Source organism: Mobula hypostoma, chromosome 1 (assembly GCF_963921235.1).
Source record: "Mobula hypostoma chromosome 1, sMobHyp1.1, whole genome shotgun sequence".
Taxonomy (NCBI): Eukaryota; Metazoa; Chordata; class Chondrichthyes; order Myliobatiformes; family Myliobatidae; genus Mobula; species Mobula hypostoma.
The window spans coordinates 250,037,787-250,054,189 of NC_086097.1; the positions used below are offsets into that span (position 1 = coordinate 250,037,787).

The following is a 16,403-nucleotide window of genomic DNA, read 5'->3' on the forward strand; positions in this document are numbered from 1 at the left end:
CCCTTTGCCCTTCCCTTTGTTGCCTGCTTTACCCTTACTTGGAGGAGTTGACAAAGCCACAGAAATTTTGGAAAAATTTGGGTACTATCAGCATCCTTTTCCCCCAGGGAAAGTTGTCAGAAGACTTTATGGCCTTAGAATTGCACCTTCAGATACTTAAAACATTACACTAATGCTCTCCCCTTCACTACTTTGGTTCTTAACTAAATAAAGAGTTTTGCTGCAGAACATAATCCATTTATTTACTGATATTCCATTGGAGTAATGTAAGGCTCTGCTTTTAATTCCTTACCGTAGAAACCACTGTTAGAATAAGTGAACTGTGGGCATTCATCAACTATACCTTGTCGCTTCCAAGTACTATAAACTTTGTAGCTGCAAAACGGTGAATTGCTATCCAATAAAGTTTGTTCACCTCTTTAGGTCTTCAACAAGCTGTTGAGTTTGGCCAGCACTGCTTCTTCACAGAAGTTCCAATCACATATGTGGAGCCAGATGCTGCTTTCAACGACTGGATTTTTAAAATCAATTTCAAATGTGTCTGGAAAAGATATCCAACCTCTAATAAAGCAATGGGTGTATCCTTTGAGTTTTTTATTACTTCTGAAAGTTCGATCATTTATAATGATTGATTGCTCCTTAATGTTATTCTTTCAAATGCGAATCATCCCATTGTGACAAATCTACCTCAAAATGTACGCATATTTCATGTTTCTTCCTCAACTTTCAAGAGTTTAGAAGAATGAGGGGGGTATATAATTGAAACCTATCGAATATTGAAAGGCCTAGATAGACTGGACATGGTGAGGATGTTCCCTATAATGGGAGAGATTAGGACCATAGGGTACACCCTCAGAATGGAAGGATGTCCCTTTAGTACAGGGATGAGGAGGAATTGCTTAGCCAGAGAATGGTGATTCTGTAGAAATGATTACCCCAGATGGCCATGGAGTTCAAGTTGTTAGGTATATTTAAAGTGAGGGTTGATTAGAAAGCGTGTCAAAGGTTACGGGGAGAAGGCAGGAGAATGGGGTTGAGAGATGTAGTGGTTACTTGAAAACTAACCAAAACCACTCAGAGTCTAAGCACAGGGAGTTAGCACTGTGTGATGCACTCTACGATAACGACGTTCGAAGTCAAAGAAAGTGCATTTGATCCTTTATGAAGAAACCAGCATAAATGAACAAGTAAAACTAGCGATATTATGAAATAAGCAGGCTAAGTACATTTAAAAGTATTTAAGCACGCATAAGTGTTCCAATTAATGTTAAATATTCAACAAAAAAGAATCATTCTGTCTGCCTCTGGTTCTACCTAGACTAAACTGACCTAAGACAAAGTGTGAATATGTAACTATACTCTTCGCTTCTACCACACCCAACCAACATGACAAATTACTCATAATAAACATACAACACAAAGTACAATACAGACAGACAGAAAATAGATACATGGCTCCTAGAGGGATAATGAATCAGGTGGAGCAGACTCGGGCTGAATAGTCTAATTCTGCTCGATGAATTATGCTCTAACGTTGTTTTCTTTTCTGAATCCTGTCCATTCAGAAGTAAACATTGCAATATTAAACTTGCCTGGATATTCTTTCCATTTATGGCAACAGGCAGACTTGATTACACTGTTCTGTGCTTAAAATCTCCTTAATTACATGCTGTAGTGACCAGAGTGGTGTAGTGAAGTTTTTCGGCAGCTTTGCATTCAATCGGAAACGGAACATCTTGGAACTGGAACTGAAGCAGGATTACACCTCTTTGGGAACTCAGAAATATGTGGTAAGAGCAGCTAAAGTTCAGCTTTGCAATTTAAAAGATGAGTCTTTAAATCAGGGGTTTCCAGCCTGGGTCCAAGGACCCCTTGCTGAATGGTGTTAGTCTATGGCATAAAAAAAGGTTAGTGACCCCCGCCTTAAACACAAGATAATGCAGAGTTCAGCTTGGAATCTGACAGCATAAATGCTGTATGTTCCCAATTAAAACTGTTGGAGTTATGTACAGATTGATCAGGGGTTTCTGTCAATATTGAGTGCGGTGAATCTAACAGGTTAACTCTGGAAATGCAATTTTGTAACATCTTGAACACTACCCACCCGGCAAACTGCCTTTTCCAAACACTCCCTTCTGGAAAGTGCTTCTCGGGATACTAAAACTAAAACTTAATTCCATCTTAAAACTTTCTTCCCCCAAGCAGTTAATCTGATCAATCATTCCAGTTATCCCCCTCCCCATTCCCCGCTATTATCTCAGTCATGCACTGTAAAAACTTTAAATCACTTTTTTCATTGCTGTTTGCATTGTAAACATGTTTGGTATTTTTGAACATTTTATTCCATAGCTGTGCATCTAACTGTATTTTTATATAATTCTTCATTTCTGTATAGTTGTTTAATTTTTTGTTGTTGCATGTTGTGCCAAGGCAATTTCCTAATACATTTAAATGCATATGGTGAATGAAGTTAATCCCTGATCTTTAAGAGGCCAGAGAAATTGTAAAAGAATCCCTTTAATTTTATTAACAAACTTTTTTGTAAGTATTGTGCCGACCATCCTTAAGCATTCTTTAATCATGCATATCGCATTAATGGTCTTGCCTAACCTCCTGCTTGTAACTTTGAGTTATTTCATTCTAACCTTAATGGAGGCTACTCCATTGGTCAGGTCGACCATGGATGTTGCATCCTAGCTGTCTAGATACACAGGCCAGGGCAGTATGATATGGAGAACAAGTTATTAACCATGCAGCAGGCTCCCCCTCCCCAAAGGAAAGGCAGAGACCAATACAGTTTGGAACCATGGTGTTGCAGAAGTTGCCAGTCAGTGTTGAACTCAATGTAGGACTGCCTTAGGGTCTCCAGCTCCAGACTTTTTTCCTCTGGGTTTACTCCTGAAGCCTTCCCCATGAGTGGGGTTTAGCTGCAAGGCCGTGGAGATTTGGGATCAGTTTTAGGTGAGCTGCCAACCATGGCTAACAAGCCCCATCTGCCTGAAGCGACTAGTTTTAAGGGGCTAGTAACCTGCCTTTGCCCCTTCTCCTGTCGGTAGAAACGGTTCCACTGGACTTAGTAGTTAAGCCACATGTAAAGGCCAGGAGTTGGACTTGGTAGACAGAGACTATTTGAGTCGCACGTCATTGAGATAGTGGGAGCTTGTCCTCACTACCACCTCCGGCTATAACAACCTTAAGGAACAACTGCTGACCTTGTGCTCATATCCAGACATAATTATTCTCCCAGTGGCTCCTGTGCCTTCAGCTCCCAAGTCTATAAAGTCTGAAATTGCCTCCTGGTGCAACTCCTTTCAATATACCTCTTTGATCAGTCTGTTGGTTATCTGCCCCAATTTCTCCTTACATGGTTATGCATGTACTTTCTCGTTGATAACTCTGGGACATATTGCCATGTTAAGTGAAAGGCTTGTTGTATTTATATTCCACAAACATTGTTAACCCTTTCCAGGGACCGCTTAAAGTTACCGTACAAGAGCTTGATGGATCGTTTAACCACACTCTACAAATTGAGGAAAACAGCTTAAAGCATGATATTCCTTGCCATTCCAAGAGCAGACGGTAGGTATGGGTGTGTGGGAAGGATAGAATTCATTAAACTTATCCAAAATTGTCCCAGTTTAAAAATGTACACTTTTTAAGATGCACTGTAATTCATCATAATATATTTTGCATGGCCATGGAAATGGCTATAAGGAAATGAGTTAATTCAGATTTTGCCTAAGATTAAAAATATATGTATCAAAATCAGTGTGGTTTATTCCATAAGCTGATTTTTGATAATTCTCTATAATGAGTCAGAAATATTAATTCATTGGTTTATGAATTATTTCTGATTTTTTTTCTTTGTTACAAATAAAAGAAAGATTGTGGATTAATGGAATCAGAATCAGATTTAATATCACCAGCATATGTCATGAAATTTGCTGTTTTGTGGTAGCAGTGCAGTGTAACACATAATAAAACACTATAAATCACAATAAGATATATATATGTGTGTGTGTGTGTGTGTGTGTGTATATATATATAGTATAAAAATTAAGATGCGAAAAGAAAGGAAAAAAATAATGAGGTTGTGTACATGGGTTCATTGTCCATTTAGAAATCTGATTAGTGGAGGAAAAAGAGGCTGTTCCTAAAACAATGAGTATGTATCTTTAGGCTCCTATACCACCTCCTTAATAGTAACATGTTCTGGGTGATGAGGGTCCTTAATGATGGTTGTCGTGTTTTTGAGGTATCGCCTTTTGAAGGTGTCCTCGATGTTGGGGAGGCTGGTGCTCATGATGGAGCTGGTTGAGTTTACAGCTTTCTGTAGCTTTTTCTGATCCTGAGCAGTGGCCTCTCCATGCCAGACGGTGATGCAACCAGTTAGAATGCTCACCATGGTACATCTGCAGAAATTTGCAAGAATCTTTGGTGATGTACCAAATATCCTCAAACCCCTCATGAAATATAGTTACTGCTGTGCCTTCTTTGTAACTGCATCAATATGTTGGGCCCAGGGTAGATATTCAGAGATATTGACATCCGACAACTTGAAACTGCTAACCCTTTCCACTGCTGATCCCTCGATGTGTGTGTTCCCTCAGCTTCCTCTTCCTGAAGTCCATAATCAATTCCTTGGTCTCACTGATGCTGAACTCAAGGTTGTTGTTATAACACCATTCAACCAGCTGAAATATCTCACTCCTGTACAGCACTTCGTCACCATCTGAAATTCTTCCAACAATCAAAAATTGACACCTCAAATACTTGTATCAAAGAAGATTCTTCACTGTGTATTCAGACATCGGTCCAACTAATTTGCAGGGTAAAGTCAACATGTTTAGCAGGCTTACATATAAGAATGGACACATGTCCTTACAAGATTAGCGGTGTCTGTTCTGTCTGTACAGGACTAGCGCTGTCTGTTCTGTCTGTACAAGTGTAGCGGTGTCTCTGTTTGGCCCAGACCAAGTTATAGCAGGCCAATCAGTGGCTACTAAATGATGAAACGTCTGATTACAGTCATTATCCACCACCATTTGGCTACATAAATGAAACTTCAATCCTTGTAAGAATTTAAAAGATCAGGTCCAAAGAAATAAAAGAAATCTTTCTCTGATTGTTGGGGTTTTTGAAAGGAATATTATATCACTTACAGTGACTTTTCACAGTTCTGTTCATTATTTTTTGTTTATTATGTCAGTCATTTCTCTTTCTGTTCAGGAATAAGAAAAAGAAGATTCCATTGTTGAATGGCGAGGAAGTGGACATGGATCTTTCTGCAATGGAGTAGGTCCTATTCATTGCACTAATTTTTATATGTACCTCTTGGTCTGCAAACGCATTTAACATAAAGTTAATATAATTATTATCATTGAGTGTGGTTTAAAGATGTATTATTGTCTTTGTAGTGCCGATTCCCCGCTGTTGTGGATAAGGATAGACCCTGACATGTCTGTTTTGAGAAAAGTGGAATTTGAACAGGCTGATTTCATGTGGCAGTACCAGCTTCGCTATGAGAGAGACGTTGTTGCACAGGAAGAATCAATTCTCGCTTTAGAGAAGTTTCCCACTCCAGCTTCTCGACTGGCATTGACAGATATCCTAGAACATGAACAATGCTTTTACAAAGTCCGAATGCATGCCTGCTTCCGGCTTGCAAAGGTGAACAGTGAATTTTGTAATTATTTGATTGTAGAGTATGATTTATTGAGAAGCCTAGTTCAGTGTGGAACTAGGAGGAGGGTTGGGCGTTGGGCACTGTGAAAGGAGGAGGGTTGGGCGTAGGGCTAGTAACCCCATCCTGTGAAAACCCAGTGCTACAGAAATGCCAACAGAGGCACCGCAGATCTCATCCCTGGGAGAGGAATGAAGACGGGGATACACCTGGAGACGACTGGAAAGTCTGGCCCGGGACAGAGGATTCTGGCAAGCTTCTATCAGTGGTCCGTGCCCCACTGGAGGTGAAGGGCTTTGTGAAATGAAATGATAGATTGTGCATGCACTAGCTCTTTTATATATTTCACTTGATTTAGAGAGAACCTGGAGAAAACCTGAGCGTTCCATTGGGAGGACGTACAGACTCCTCACAGATGATGTCAGAATTGAACTCCCAACTCTAATAGCATTACACTAGTTATGGGATTGCTACTTTGTTTTTTCAGCATTTTGTGTGTGCTACATTAATCCCATTCCCCTGCCTTGTCGTTGGACTGCTATGTCATGGTGTTTTAAGAACACATCTGAATACTGTGTAAGTATTGTGAGAGTGCCTGCCTCTTTCATCCCGTTGTACAGTTGAGTTCCAAATTTTAACCATCTTTTCAGAGAAATTTTATTCTTATAATTCCTCTGAACCTACCCAGTGGCTTCTTGTCATAGAATGGAATATTGGCTGACTGTCAGGATAGGTTGGTGGTGAATCTGTAGAATTCATTGCCACAGACAGCTGTGGAAGCCAAGTCTTTGGGTACATTTAAAGTGGAGGTTGATAGGTTCTTGATTGGTCAGGGAATCAAAGGTTATGGGGGGAAGGCAGGAGAATGGAGTTGAGAGGGATAATGCATCAGCCAGTCATGATGGAATGCAGAGCAGACTTATTGGGCTGAATGGCTTAATTCTTTCCGGTGTCTTTTGGCGCAATGCAGAATTATTGCACTCCCGTTAGATAACCTTGTGTATTTTATGGATGATATCTCTTTAAATGTGAGCAGTACATTAACTTCAACAGTACATGATATCTGCTATTGTTCCTTAAGATTGCAAACGCCATGGTGAATACTTGGACTGGTCCTCCAGCCATGAAGTCTCTCTTCACTCGAATGTTTTGCTGTAAAAGCTGTTCAAATATTGTTAAGACCAACAATTTCATGAACTTCCAGAGCTACTTTTTACAGAAGGTAAAATTTTTCATAAATGTCTCCTCTGTGAGCTTACGGTATTTGAACTAAGTTATTGAAGCTCTTGAAGCACCTCTTGTATGTTGTGTAGCCCACCTTCAGACTAACCTGCTGCAGTGTCTAGTCACACTTGTTTAGTTTTTGCTGAAAAACATTTTACCTTGACAGTTCGCTCAGCAGCATTTTATGTCTGAATAAATTCTGGGAAAAGATCAACACTAATTTTCTTAAAGAACGGTGAAAGTGTTTTTACAACTCTGTAGCCTGGTGTGGCAGTCAGTCTTTACACATTCACTTCTCCTGTATGAGTAGCCTTTAGAAACTATAGGGCAGACAGTATCATGCTTTGTTCCAGTTTTGTTTTCTTCCTCTAAATTTCTAAATGGGAAATTCAAATAAAATTAAGCTGCCAGCTTGACTCCAGTGGTTTACACACACAGTGGCCACTTGCGCCATTGAAGGTAAGAATAGGATGGTTTGGCAGATGAATGCGTGGCTGAAGAATTGTTGCAGGGGGCAGGGTTCCAGATTTCTGGAACATTTGTGTCTCTTCTGGGGAAGGTATGACTGCTACAAAAAGGATGTGTTACACCTGAATCTGAGGGGGACCAATACCCTTGCGGGCAGGTTTGCTAGAGCTGTTGGGGAGGGTTATCACTAATTTGACAGGGGGAAGTGTGAGTTGATTAGAAGGGGACACTAGCAGGGATGATGGCAGAACGGCAATGGCTGGAGTTTCTGGGAGTGATTCAGGAGGCACAGGATAGATATATTCCAAAGTTAAAAAAGAATTCTAAAGAGAAAATCAAGCAATCATGGTGGACAAAGACAGCATAAAAGCAAATGAGAGCATATATTAGAGCAAAAATTAGTGGGAAGTTGAATTGAAATGACTTTCTTACATCCTTCATATACATGAGTAAAAATCTTTACATTACGTATAAATGTACAATGTGTAATCATAGTAATTTATAATAATTTATAATAAACAGAACAATCAATGTAACATAGAAATACACTCAAATCAGCGTGAGTTAATCAGTCTGATGGCCTGGTGGAAGAAGCTGTCCCGGAGCCTGTTGGTCCTGGCTTTTATGCTGCGGTACTATTTCCCGGATGGTAGCAGCTGGAATAGATTGTGGTTGGGGTGACTCAGGTCCCCAATGATCCTGCGGGCCCTTTTTTACACACCTGTTTTTATAAATGTACTGAATCATGGGAAGTTCACAACTACAGATGCGCTGAGCTGTTCACACTAGTCTGCAGAATCCTGTGATTAAGGGAGGTACCTTTCCCATACCAGGCAGTGATGCAGCCAGTCAGGATGCTTTCAATTGTGCCTCTGTAGAAAGTTCTTAGGATTTGGGAGCTCATACCAAACTTCCTCAACTGTCTGAGATGAAAGAAGCACTGTTGTGCCTTTTTTGGCACACAGCTGATGTGTACAGTCCACGTGAGGTCTTCGGTGATGTGGATGCCGAAGGAACTTAAAGTTGTTTACCCTCTCAACCCCACATCCATTGATGTCAATAGGGATTAGCCCATCTCCATTCCTCCTGTAATCCACAACCAGCTCCCTTGTTTGGGAAGATTTTAAAAATCAACAGAAGACAATAGAATAAAGCCATAGAGAGAGAAAACATGAAATATGAAGGTAAGCTCACCAATAATATAAAAGACACTACAAAAAGTTTTCTAGATATATCAAGGGTAAAAGAGATGACAGTGCACACCACTGTTGTAATGTGTGGTTATTTGAGTTACTGTTGTTTTTCTGTCAGCTTGAACCAATCTGGCCATTCTCCTGTGACCTCTGTCATTACACAGAACTGCCACTCACTGGATGCTTTTGTTTCTCACACAGTTCTCTGTAAAACTGTTGTATGTGAAAACCCCAGGATATCAGCAGCTTCTGAGATACTCAAACCACCCCGTCTGGCGCCAACAATCATTCCATGGTCAAAGTCATTTAGATCACATTTCTTCCCCATTCTGAAGATTGGTCTGAACAACAACCTGACCATGTCTGCATGCTTTTGTGCCTTGAGTTGCTGCCACATGATTAGCTGATTAGCTATTTGCATTAATTAATGTGTAGGTGTACATGTGTAGCTAGTAATGTGGCTGCTGAGTGTATATTGGTTCAAAGTCATGGTTTGCGTTTAAGTTCTGCTGTAGAAATTGAGAACAGGATCCACACTGATAATAAAGTATGTACTGATATTAAATTGTTAAATATTTTGAAGGATATGCTTTTTTCTATGTTTGGTTAACATTAATACTTTATGTATAACTACTAAACAGATAGCTGTTTCAAGTTAACATGTCCTTCTCTGCAATTTTCAACTTTGTTTGACTCCTTCAGTGTAATCCATTCTTGCTTCAAACCAGCTGCCATTATCTGAGCACATTGATCAGTCCCTCAATGTTAAGAAAATATTTCGTGAAACAGCATGGAATAGGCCCTTGCAGTCCTTTGAGGCATGCCACCCCGCAAACCCAATTAACCCTAAACTAATCCCAGGGCAGTTTACTATGACCTCTTAACCTACCCAGTAGGTCTTTGGACTGTGGGAGGAAACCGGTGTACCCAGGGAAAACGCAGGCAATCCACAGGGAGGATATACAGAGACTCTTTACAGAATAGCACTGGAATTGAGCTCCAAATTCCAGAATGCCCTGAGCTGTAGTAATGTAAGCGCTAACCACTATGCTACCATGACACCCTTGTTATATGTACGCTCATTCAATGATTGAAAATTCATGACTCAAGCAGCATATATTTTGGAAAGCAGATGATGTCAGATTATAGAAAATTGTATCTCTGCAAGTACATTAATACATTTCATCTGTTTCACAGACAATGCCAGTTGCTATGGCACTGCTAAGAGATATCCATAACCAATGTCCTAAGGAAGTGCTGGCCTTTATTTTGGACTTAATAAAATATAATGACAACAGGAAGAACAAGGTAATGCATCATCAATATTTTCTTTTAGATCTTTTAAAACCTCTGGGATTCTTCAATTTTTTTTAAAAAGAGCTATTTTAGTTTTCTCTTATGCTTTCTTGTCTTGTGTTATTGGTATATTAATTGTCAATGAAGTAGGTTACAAAACTCGCTACGCAACTCGTAATTAATCAAAACTTAAACCTTATTGTCTTTCAACAAACAACAACATAAAATATGTTGACCCCGGGCCAGCAATTTAGAACGTGAATTCCACTGTTTCCTTTGTACCAATACTCAGACCATTTCTCCAATTTATAACACTGAAATAGGGGATCTCTGTTGGCCAGACAATTGATCCTTTCTTCGCCCAGCCCCTGGCATGGGGGTTCTTCCTCGTAATGGTGATTCTCTGGAAGGAGATATCTCTGATTGCACAATTGAAGTGTCCACTCTTATGTTCATTCCTTATCAATTCAATTCAAATGTAACATTCCAGTGTCATTGGATATACGTCACCTGATTGACCCTTAAAATCTTTTTATTGGCTCTGGTCCACGGCTACAACCCACATTGTTCTATGGTTTCTGCCCCCCAGCCTTGTGCCTTTGTTCTTATCAACTCTGATTGGTCCAAACCAGTCGAACTAGGCGACTTAGTCTAACTGAGTCTAACGAGATTACAGATTGCTTCTTCGGTAGGTCTGGCACTTTTCATAATAAATAGCTACTCATCTGAGGCTACGTCCACACTAGACCGGATAAATCCATAACCAAAGCTTTTTCCACACTGAAACACCGTTTTCCTCCCCCGAAAATGGAGCTTTACTAAAACATTCTCCAGAGTGTTTAAATCTGAAATGCCGGTTGGGTGTTGTAGTGTGTACGGGATAACCGGAGGTTTTAAAAAACCTGTCATCCTTTCATCGGTGAAGAGACTATGGCTGTAGGAAATGTTTCCAGGGTGACCCCTCTGTGGGAGTGGGGAAGACGTTGGTGGGGCCACCCGGGGGTCTGGGGGTCTGTGTGTCCGTATGTGTAGCTGTTGTAGTGGCTGTGAGGCTGGTATTGTAGCGGTGAAAAGTTCTGAGGGGGAGCCATCATATTCCTCATCATTGCAAATTCCTCTGCAACAGAGTTAGCCAGTTTTTCAATGTTCGTCGTCAGCCGTGAACTCCCTGTCGGTTGCCTCCATACACTCCAGTATTTGTTTTTTTAGTTTTAAGTCCTGCGCGAGAGCCAACAGCTGTTCGTCGTTTGGCAACTTCCTTTGAAGTTTTTCTAGTCTGTAACTGGACAAACGCGCAGCAAGTATACCGTTCCCTCTTCGCTTGTTTTCTGTAGATGTGTCCTACGCATGCCCAGTAGGAGGAGATTCGCCCAAATACCCGTTTTGATGTGGACGGAGGTATTTTCAAAAATGCCTGGTGTAGATGCCTATCGTTTTTACACGAAACTGGCGTTTTCAAAATTATCCGGTCTAGTGTGGACTTAGCCTGGAATAGTCTCAGGTTTTGCAGGTCGTTACCTGAAGATCCTTGTGTTCACATTCAATTGCTCTGATTAGATTATCCCAGAGCAAGAATCAATTTAGTGTCTGCAAGGTGGTGGGGGGAGGGGTGGTAAAGCTGCAAGTACAATCTCCCAAGCCACTGTCCTTGACCCATTAGAATTTGACGTTTTCTTCCATATTTTAAATCCTTCATGGCCAACAGGTAGCAGTTGAAAAAATTCACATATCCTTCAAGCAATTTTTCAAATACATATGTACTAATTTTAAAACCATATGGACCAAAACAAATAATACGCACCTCTCCCATTCCACGCACATCTGCTCTCACCCCATCCTCCTGCCACCCCACTAGGAATAGGGTTCCCCTTGTCCTAGCCTACCAGCCTCCGGGTCCAACATATAATTCTCCGTAACTTCTGCCACCTCCAACGGGATCCCACCACTAAGCACATCTTTCCCTCCCCACCTTTCTGCTTTCTGCAGGGATCACTCCCTATGCGACTCCCTTGTCCATTCGTACCCCCCATCCCTTCCCACCGATCTCCCTCCCGGCTCTTATCCTTGTAAGCGGAAGAAGTGCTACACATTCCTTTACACTTCCTCCCTCACGACCATTCAGAGCCCCAGACAGTCCTTCCAGGTGAGGCGACAAGATAATAAGAGGAATAGATAGAGTGGATAGCCAGCGCCTCTTCCCCAGGGCATCACTGCTCAATACAAGAGGACATGGCTTTAAGGTAAGGGGTGGAAAGTTGAAGGGGGATATTAGAGGAAGGTTTTTTACTCAGAGAGTGGTTGGTGTGTGGAATGCACTGCCTGAGTCAGTGGTGGAGGCAGATACACTAGTGAAGTTTAAGAGACTACTAGACAGGTATATGGAGGAATCTGAGGTGGGGGCTTATATGGGAGGCAGGGTTTGAGGGTCGGCACAGCATTGTGGGCCAAAGGGCCTGTACTGTGCTGTACTATTCTATGTTCTATGTTGACACTTCACCTGTGAGTCGGCTGGGTGATATACTGCGTCCGGTGCTCCCGGTGTGGCCTTCTATATATTGGCGAGACCCGATGCAGGCTGGGAGACAGTTTCGCTGAACACCTACGCTCTGTCCGCCAGAGAAAGCAGGATCTCCCAGTGGCCACACATTTTAATTCCACATCCCATTCCTATTCTGATATGGCTATCCACAGCCTCCTCTACTGTCAAGATGAAGCCACACTCAGGTTGGAGGAACAACACCTTATGTTCCGTCTGGGTAGCCTCCAACCTGATGGCATGAATATTGACTTCTCTAACTTCCGTTAATGCCCCACCTCCCCTTCACACCCCATCCCTTATTTATTTATTTAATATATTCCTCTCCCCCCCCCACCTTTTTTCCACTCTCTTTTTTCTCCCTCTGTCCCTCTCACTATAACTCCTTGCCTGCTCTCCACCCTCCGGGCTCCCCTCCCCACTTCTCCTTCTCCCCAGGCTTCCCATCGCATGATCCTCTCCCTTCTCCAGCTCTTAGATCCACCCCTCCCCTCCTGTCTTCTATCATTTCGGATCTCCCCCTCCCCCTCCCACTTTCAAATCTCTTACCATCTTTTTTCAGTTAGCCCTGACGAAGGGTCCCAGCCCGAAACGTGGACTGTAATGTACCTCTTCGTATAGATGCTGCCTGGCCTGCTGCGTTCACCAGCAGTTTTTGTGTGTGTTGCTTGAATTTCCAGCATCTGCAGATCTCCTCATGTTTGAATATTATTTAGTTGTTCTTTGCACAAAGTTTATTTTAATAATAACATTTAATATCCTTTCTCTTTTAGTTTTCGGACAACTACTACCGTGCTGAACTAATTGATGCACTTTCCAATTCAGTAACACCTGCAATTAGCATTAATAACGAGGTTCGGACGTTAGATAATCTCAATCCTGATGTAAGATTGATTTTGGAGGAGATAACCAGATTTCTAAACATGGAGAAGTTGCTACCAAGTTACAGAAATACAATAACTGTCAGGTATTTAATTGATAAACATCTACATGATATCAAGTGAATGGAGTTCTCGTATCTGAATATTTAAGTTTCAGCACTAAGTGAAAATTGTCTTTCATTTTCCCTTTAGTAAAGCTTTCTGAATATTTTCTGTTCTTTTCTTTCCTGCATAATGAAGAATTCCATCATAATTATCAATGCAACAAATCACCGTATTTCCCAGTAGTCTTTATCAGTTATAGCATAATTGTGGATTAAGGGTATTTAAAGCCATGTTTTTTCAGTCTGTGACATTCATAGCGAGGTGCAATGTGTAATTTGCAACCCTGTTATTTAACATTTGCTCATATTTGAACAATGATTGTCAATGCAACTTTTTTGAAAGCAGTATTCACATTGCTACAGTGTTCACAATTTGTACTGTAGAAGGTGGCTACTTCATTTCTCTGTAAGTATTGGCTCTTCAGCCAGACATCTTTTCATTTGCATTTCATATCCTGAAAATATCTGACCCGAACCAATACAGGCTCGTTCTTACGTTATGTGCAGTGTCGTATGACGTGGGCAATGATTGTTCTTGGAAGATCTTTCAACAGAAGTGGTTTGCCTTTGCCTTCTTCTGGTAGTAGAGGCTAGTCTCTCAGAAACAATCAAACAATATAAGAAAATACGAACTAACAGAAATTATGATGATGGAATTAAAACACAGTACTGGAAATACTCAGTTGGTCTGGTAGCATCTTTGGGGATAGAAATGGGTGATTTCAATATACTTATTTATTTATTGATTAAGATACAGTGCGGAATAGATCCTTCTGGCCCTTTAAACTGTGCCACCCAGCAATCCCCCGATTTAATCCCAGCCTAATCACAGGACAATTTACAATGACCAATTAAACTACTAGCCCTCTAAGTCTTTGGACTGTGAGAGGCTTCAAGAGCATTCATCAATGGTGATTGGCCCGTGTACCTATGCTTTACTGGAGGAATTGGAGAATTTTTTTTCCTCTTTGTTTTCCTCTTTGTCCACTTTTATTCATTTTTAAAATGGTGAATCTTGGTAATGCGGAAATTACCAAGCAGAAACAACATGCAAAGATAATTCCTTATAACACTGAATGTAATTTTTTGCAGTAGTGATTGAAACTGCCACTCTACATGTGTTGCTTGGTCTGGTTAGTATGCCTAAAAGTGTTTCTGAGCAAGTTTTCTTTTTTAAGACCATACCTCTACAATTTGCAGCTGCCTGAAAGCTATTCGTGTGCTTCAGAAGAACGGCCACATTCCCAGCGATCCATCACTCTTTAAGTCGTATGCAGAATACGGACACTTTGTCGATGTTCGCATGGCAGCTCTGGAAGCGGTTGTAGATTATACACAAGGTATGTTCTTATTCTGAATTTGTGCAAAACTTTCCATTCCTAGTGTAAAATATTGTAAAAATTAGATCATGAGTTGTTTTCAGTTATCACAAGTGATTTTAGTGGTTAATTTTAGTATGTAACTCTTAATCTATGGTTGGTATAAACAAAAGATTGCATAGAAAACTAATTCTTCTTTTAAAACTTTTTTATATTTGTATAGTTTGTCTTTTGCACATTGGTTGTTTGTCCATCCTATTGGATGTGGTCTTTTATTGATGCTGTTGTGTTTCTTGGATTTACTGTGTATGCCCACAAGGAAGCGAATCTCAGGGTTGTATACGATGACATGTATGTACTTTGATAATAAATTTACTTTGTTTCTTTCTTTTTAAATCTTTTTATTGAGTAAGTATACAAAAAAGGTAAGCCATATAAACATTAATACAATGTTAAAGTATAATAAAATTCCAAAAGATAACAATACCAAAAAGAAAATACTACAAACAATGTAATTTAAGCATAAGAAAGCAAGATAACATAATAGTATACTAGATTTTATATATATCAATGGAAAAAAAAAGAAAAAAAAACCCCAAAAAAAAAACCCACCGTGCAACTAACTAAAAGCAAAGCAAAGCAATGGGCTAACTTGAAACCAAACAGAGTTAAACTTAAAATCACGTCCTCAATCCCGACCTCCATTAAAACAGTGAAAAAAAAACAAGAAGGGTAAATATTACATTAAATGAAAATATCGAATAAAAGGTCCCCAAATCTGTTCAAATTTAAATGAAGAATCATAAAGATTACTTCTAATTTTCTCCAGATTCAAACATAAAATCGTCTGAGAAAACCAAAAAAAGGTAGTTGGAGCATTAAGCTCTTTCCAATGTTGTAAAATACATCTTTTCGCCATTAAAGTAAGAAATGCAATCATTCTACGGGCTGAAGGGGAAAGATTACTAGAAATTTTAGGTAGTCCAAAGATAGCAGTAATAGGGTGAGGAGAGATATCTATATTTAATACCTTAGAAATAATATTGAAAATATCTCTCCAAAAAGTTTCCAAAGTAGGGCAAGACCAAAACATATGAGTTAAAGAGGCTATCTGCCCCGAACATCTATCACAGAAAGGATTAATATGCGAGTAAAAACGCGCTAACTTATCTTTGGACATATGTGCTCTATGAACCACTTTAAATTGAATTAGGGAATGTTTAGCACAAATAGAGGAAGTATTAACTAATTGTAAAATCTGCCCCCAATCATCCACAGAAATGGTAAGCCCCAATTCCTGTTCCCAATCTACCCTAATCTTATCAAATGGAGCTTTCCTAAGTTTCATAATAATATTATAAATCATAGCCGATGCACCTTTCTGACATGGATTAAGGTTAATTATCGAATCTAAAATATATATAGGAGGAAGCATTGGAAAGGAAGAAAGTATAGTACTTAGGAAATTTCTAACTTGTAAATATCTAAAAAAATGTATTCTTGATAAGTTATATTTATTAGATAATTGTTCAAAAGACATAAGGGAACCATCTAAAAATAAATCCAAAAACCGTAAAATACCCTTAGTCTTCCAAGTTTGAAAAGCGCGATCCGTAAAAGAGGGAGGAAAAAATATGTTACCTAAAATAGGAATCGCTAACCCGAATTGATTAAGATCAAAAAATTTTCTGAATTGAAA

At 39.9% G+C, this 16,403-nt stretch overlaps 1 protein-coding gene across 2 annotated transcripts in view; it reads left to right on the forward strand.

The window, feature by feature from the left end:
- taf2 (TAF2 RNA polymerase II, TATA box binding protein (TBP)-associated factor) overlaps positions 1-16,403 on the forward strand; it is a 130,487-nt gene that overhangs the window by 57,268 nt on the left and 56,816 nt on the right. For both annotated transcript variants that reach the window (XM_063067037.1, XM_063067046.1), the window contains exons 12-20: positions 424-578; positions 1,676-1,790; positions 3,470-3,579; positions 5,230-5,295; positions 5,418-5,670; positions 6,765-6,905; positions 9,766-9,876; positions 13,174-13,367; positions 14,586-14,725. In XM_063067037.1, coding sequence (XP_062923107.1) covers positions 424-578; positions 1,676-1,790; positions 3,470-3,579; positions 5,230-5,295; positions 5,418-5,670; positions 6,765-6,905; positions 9,766-9,876; positions 13,174-13,367; positions 14,586-14,725 — 1,285 coding nt within the window. The remainder of the gene's footprint in view (positions 1-423; positions 579-1,675; positions 1,791-3,469; positions 3,580-5,229; positions 5,296-5,417; positions 5,671-6,764; positions 6,906-9,765; positions 9,877-13,173; positions 13,368-14,585; positions 14,726-16,403) is intronic.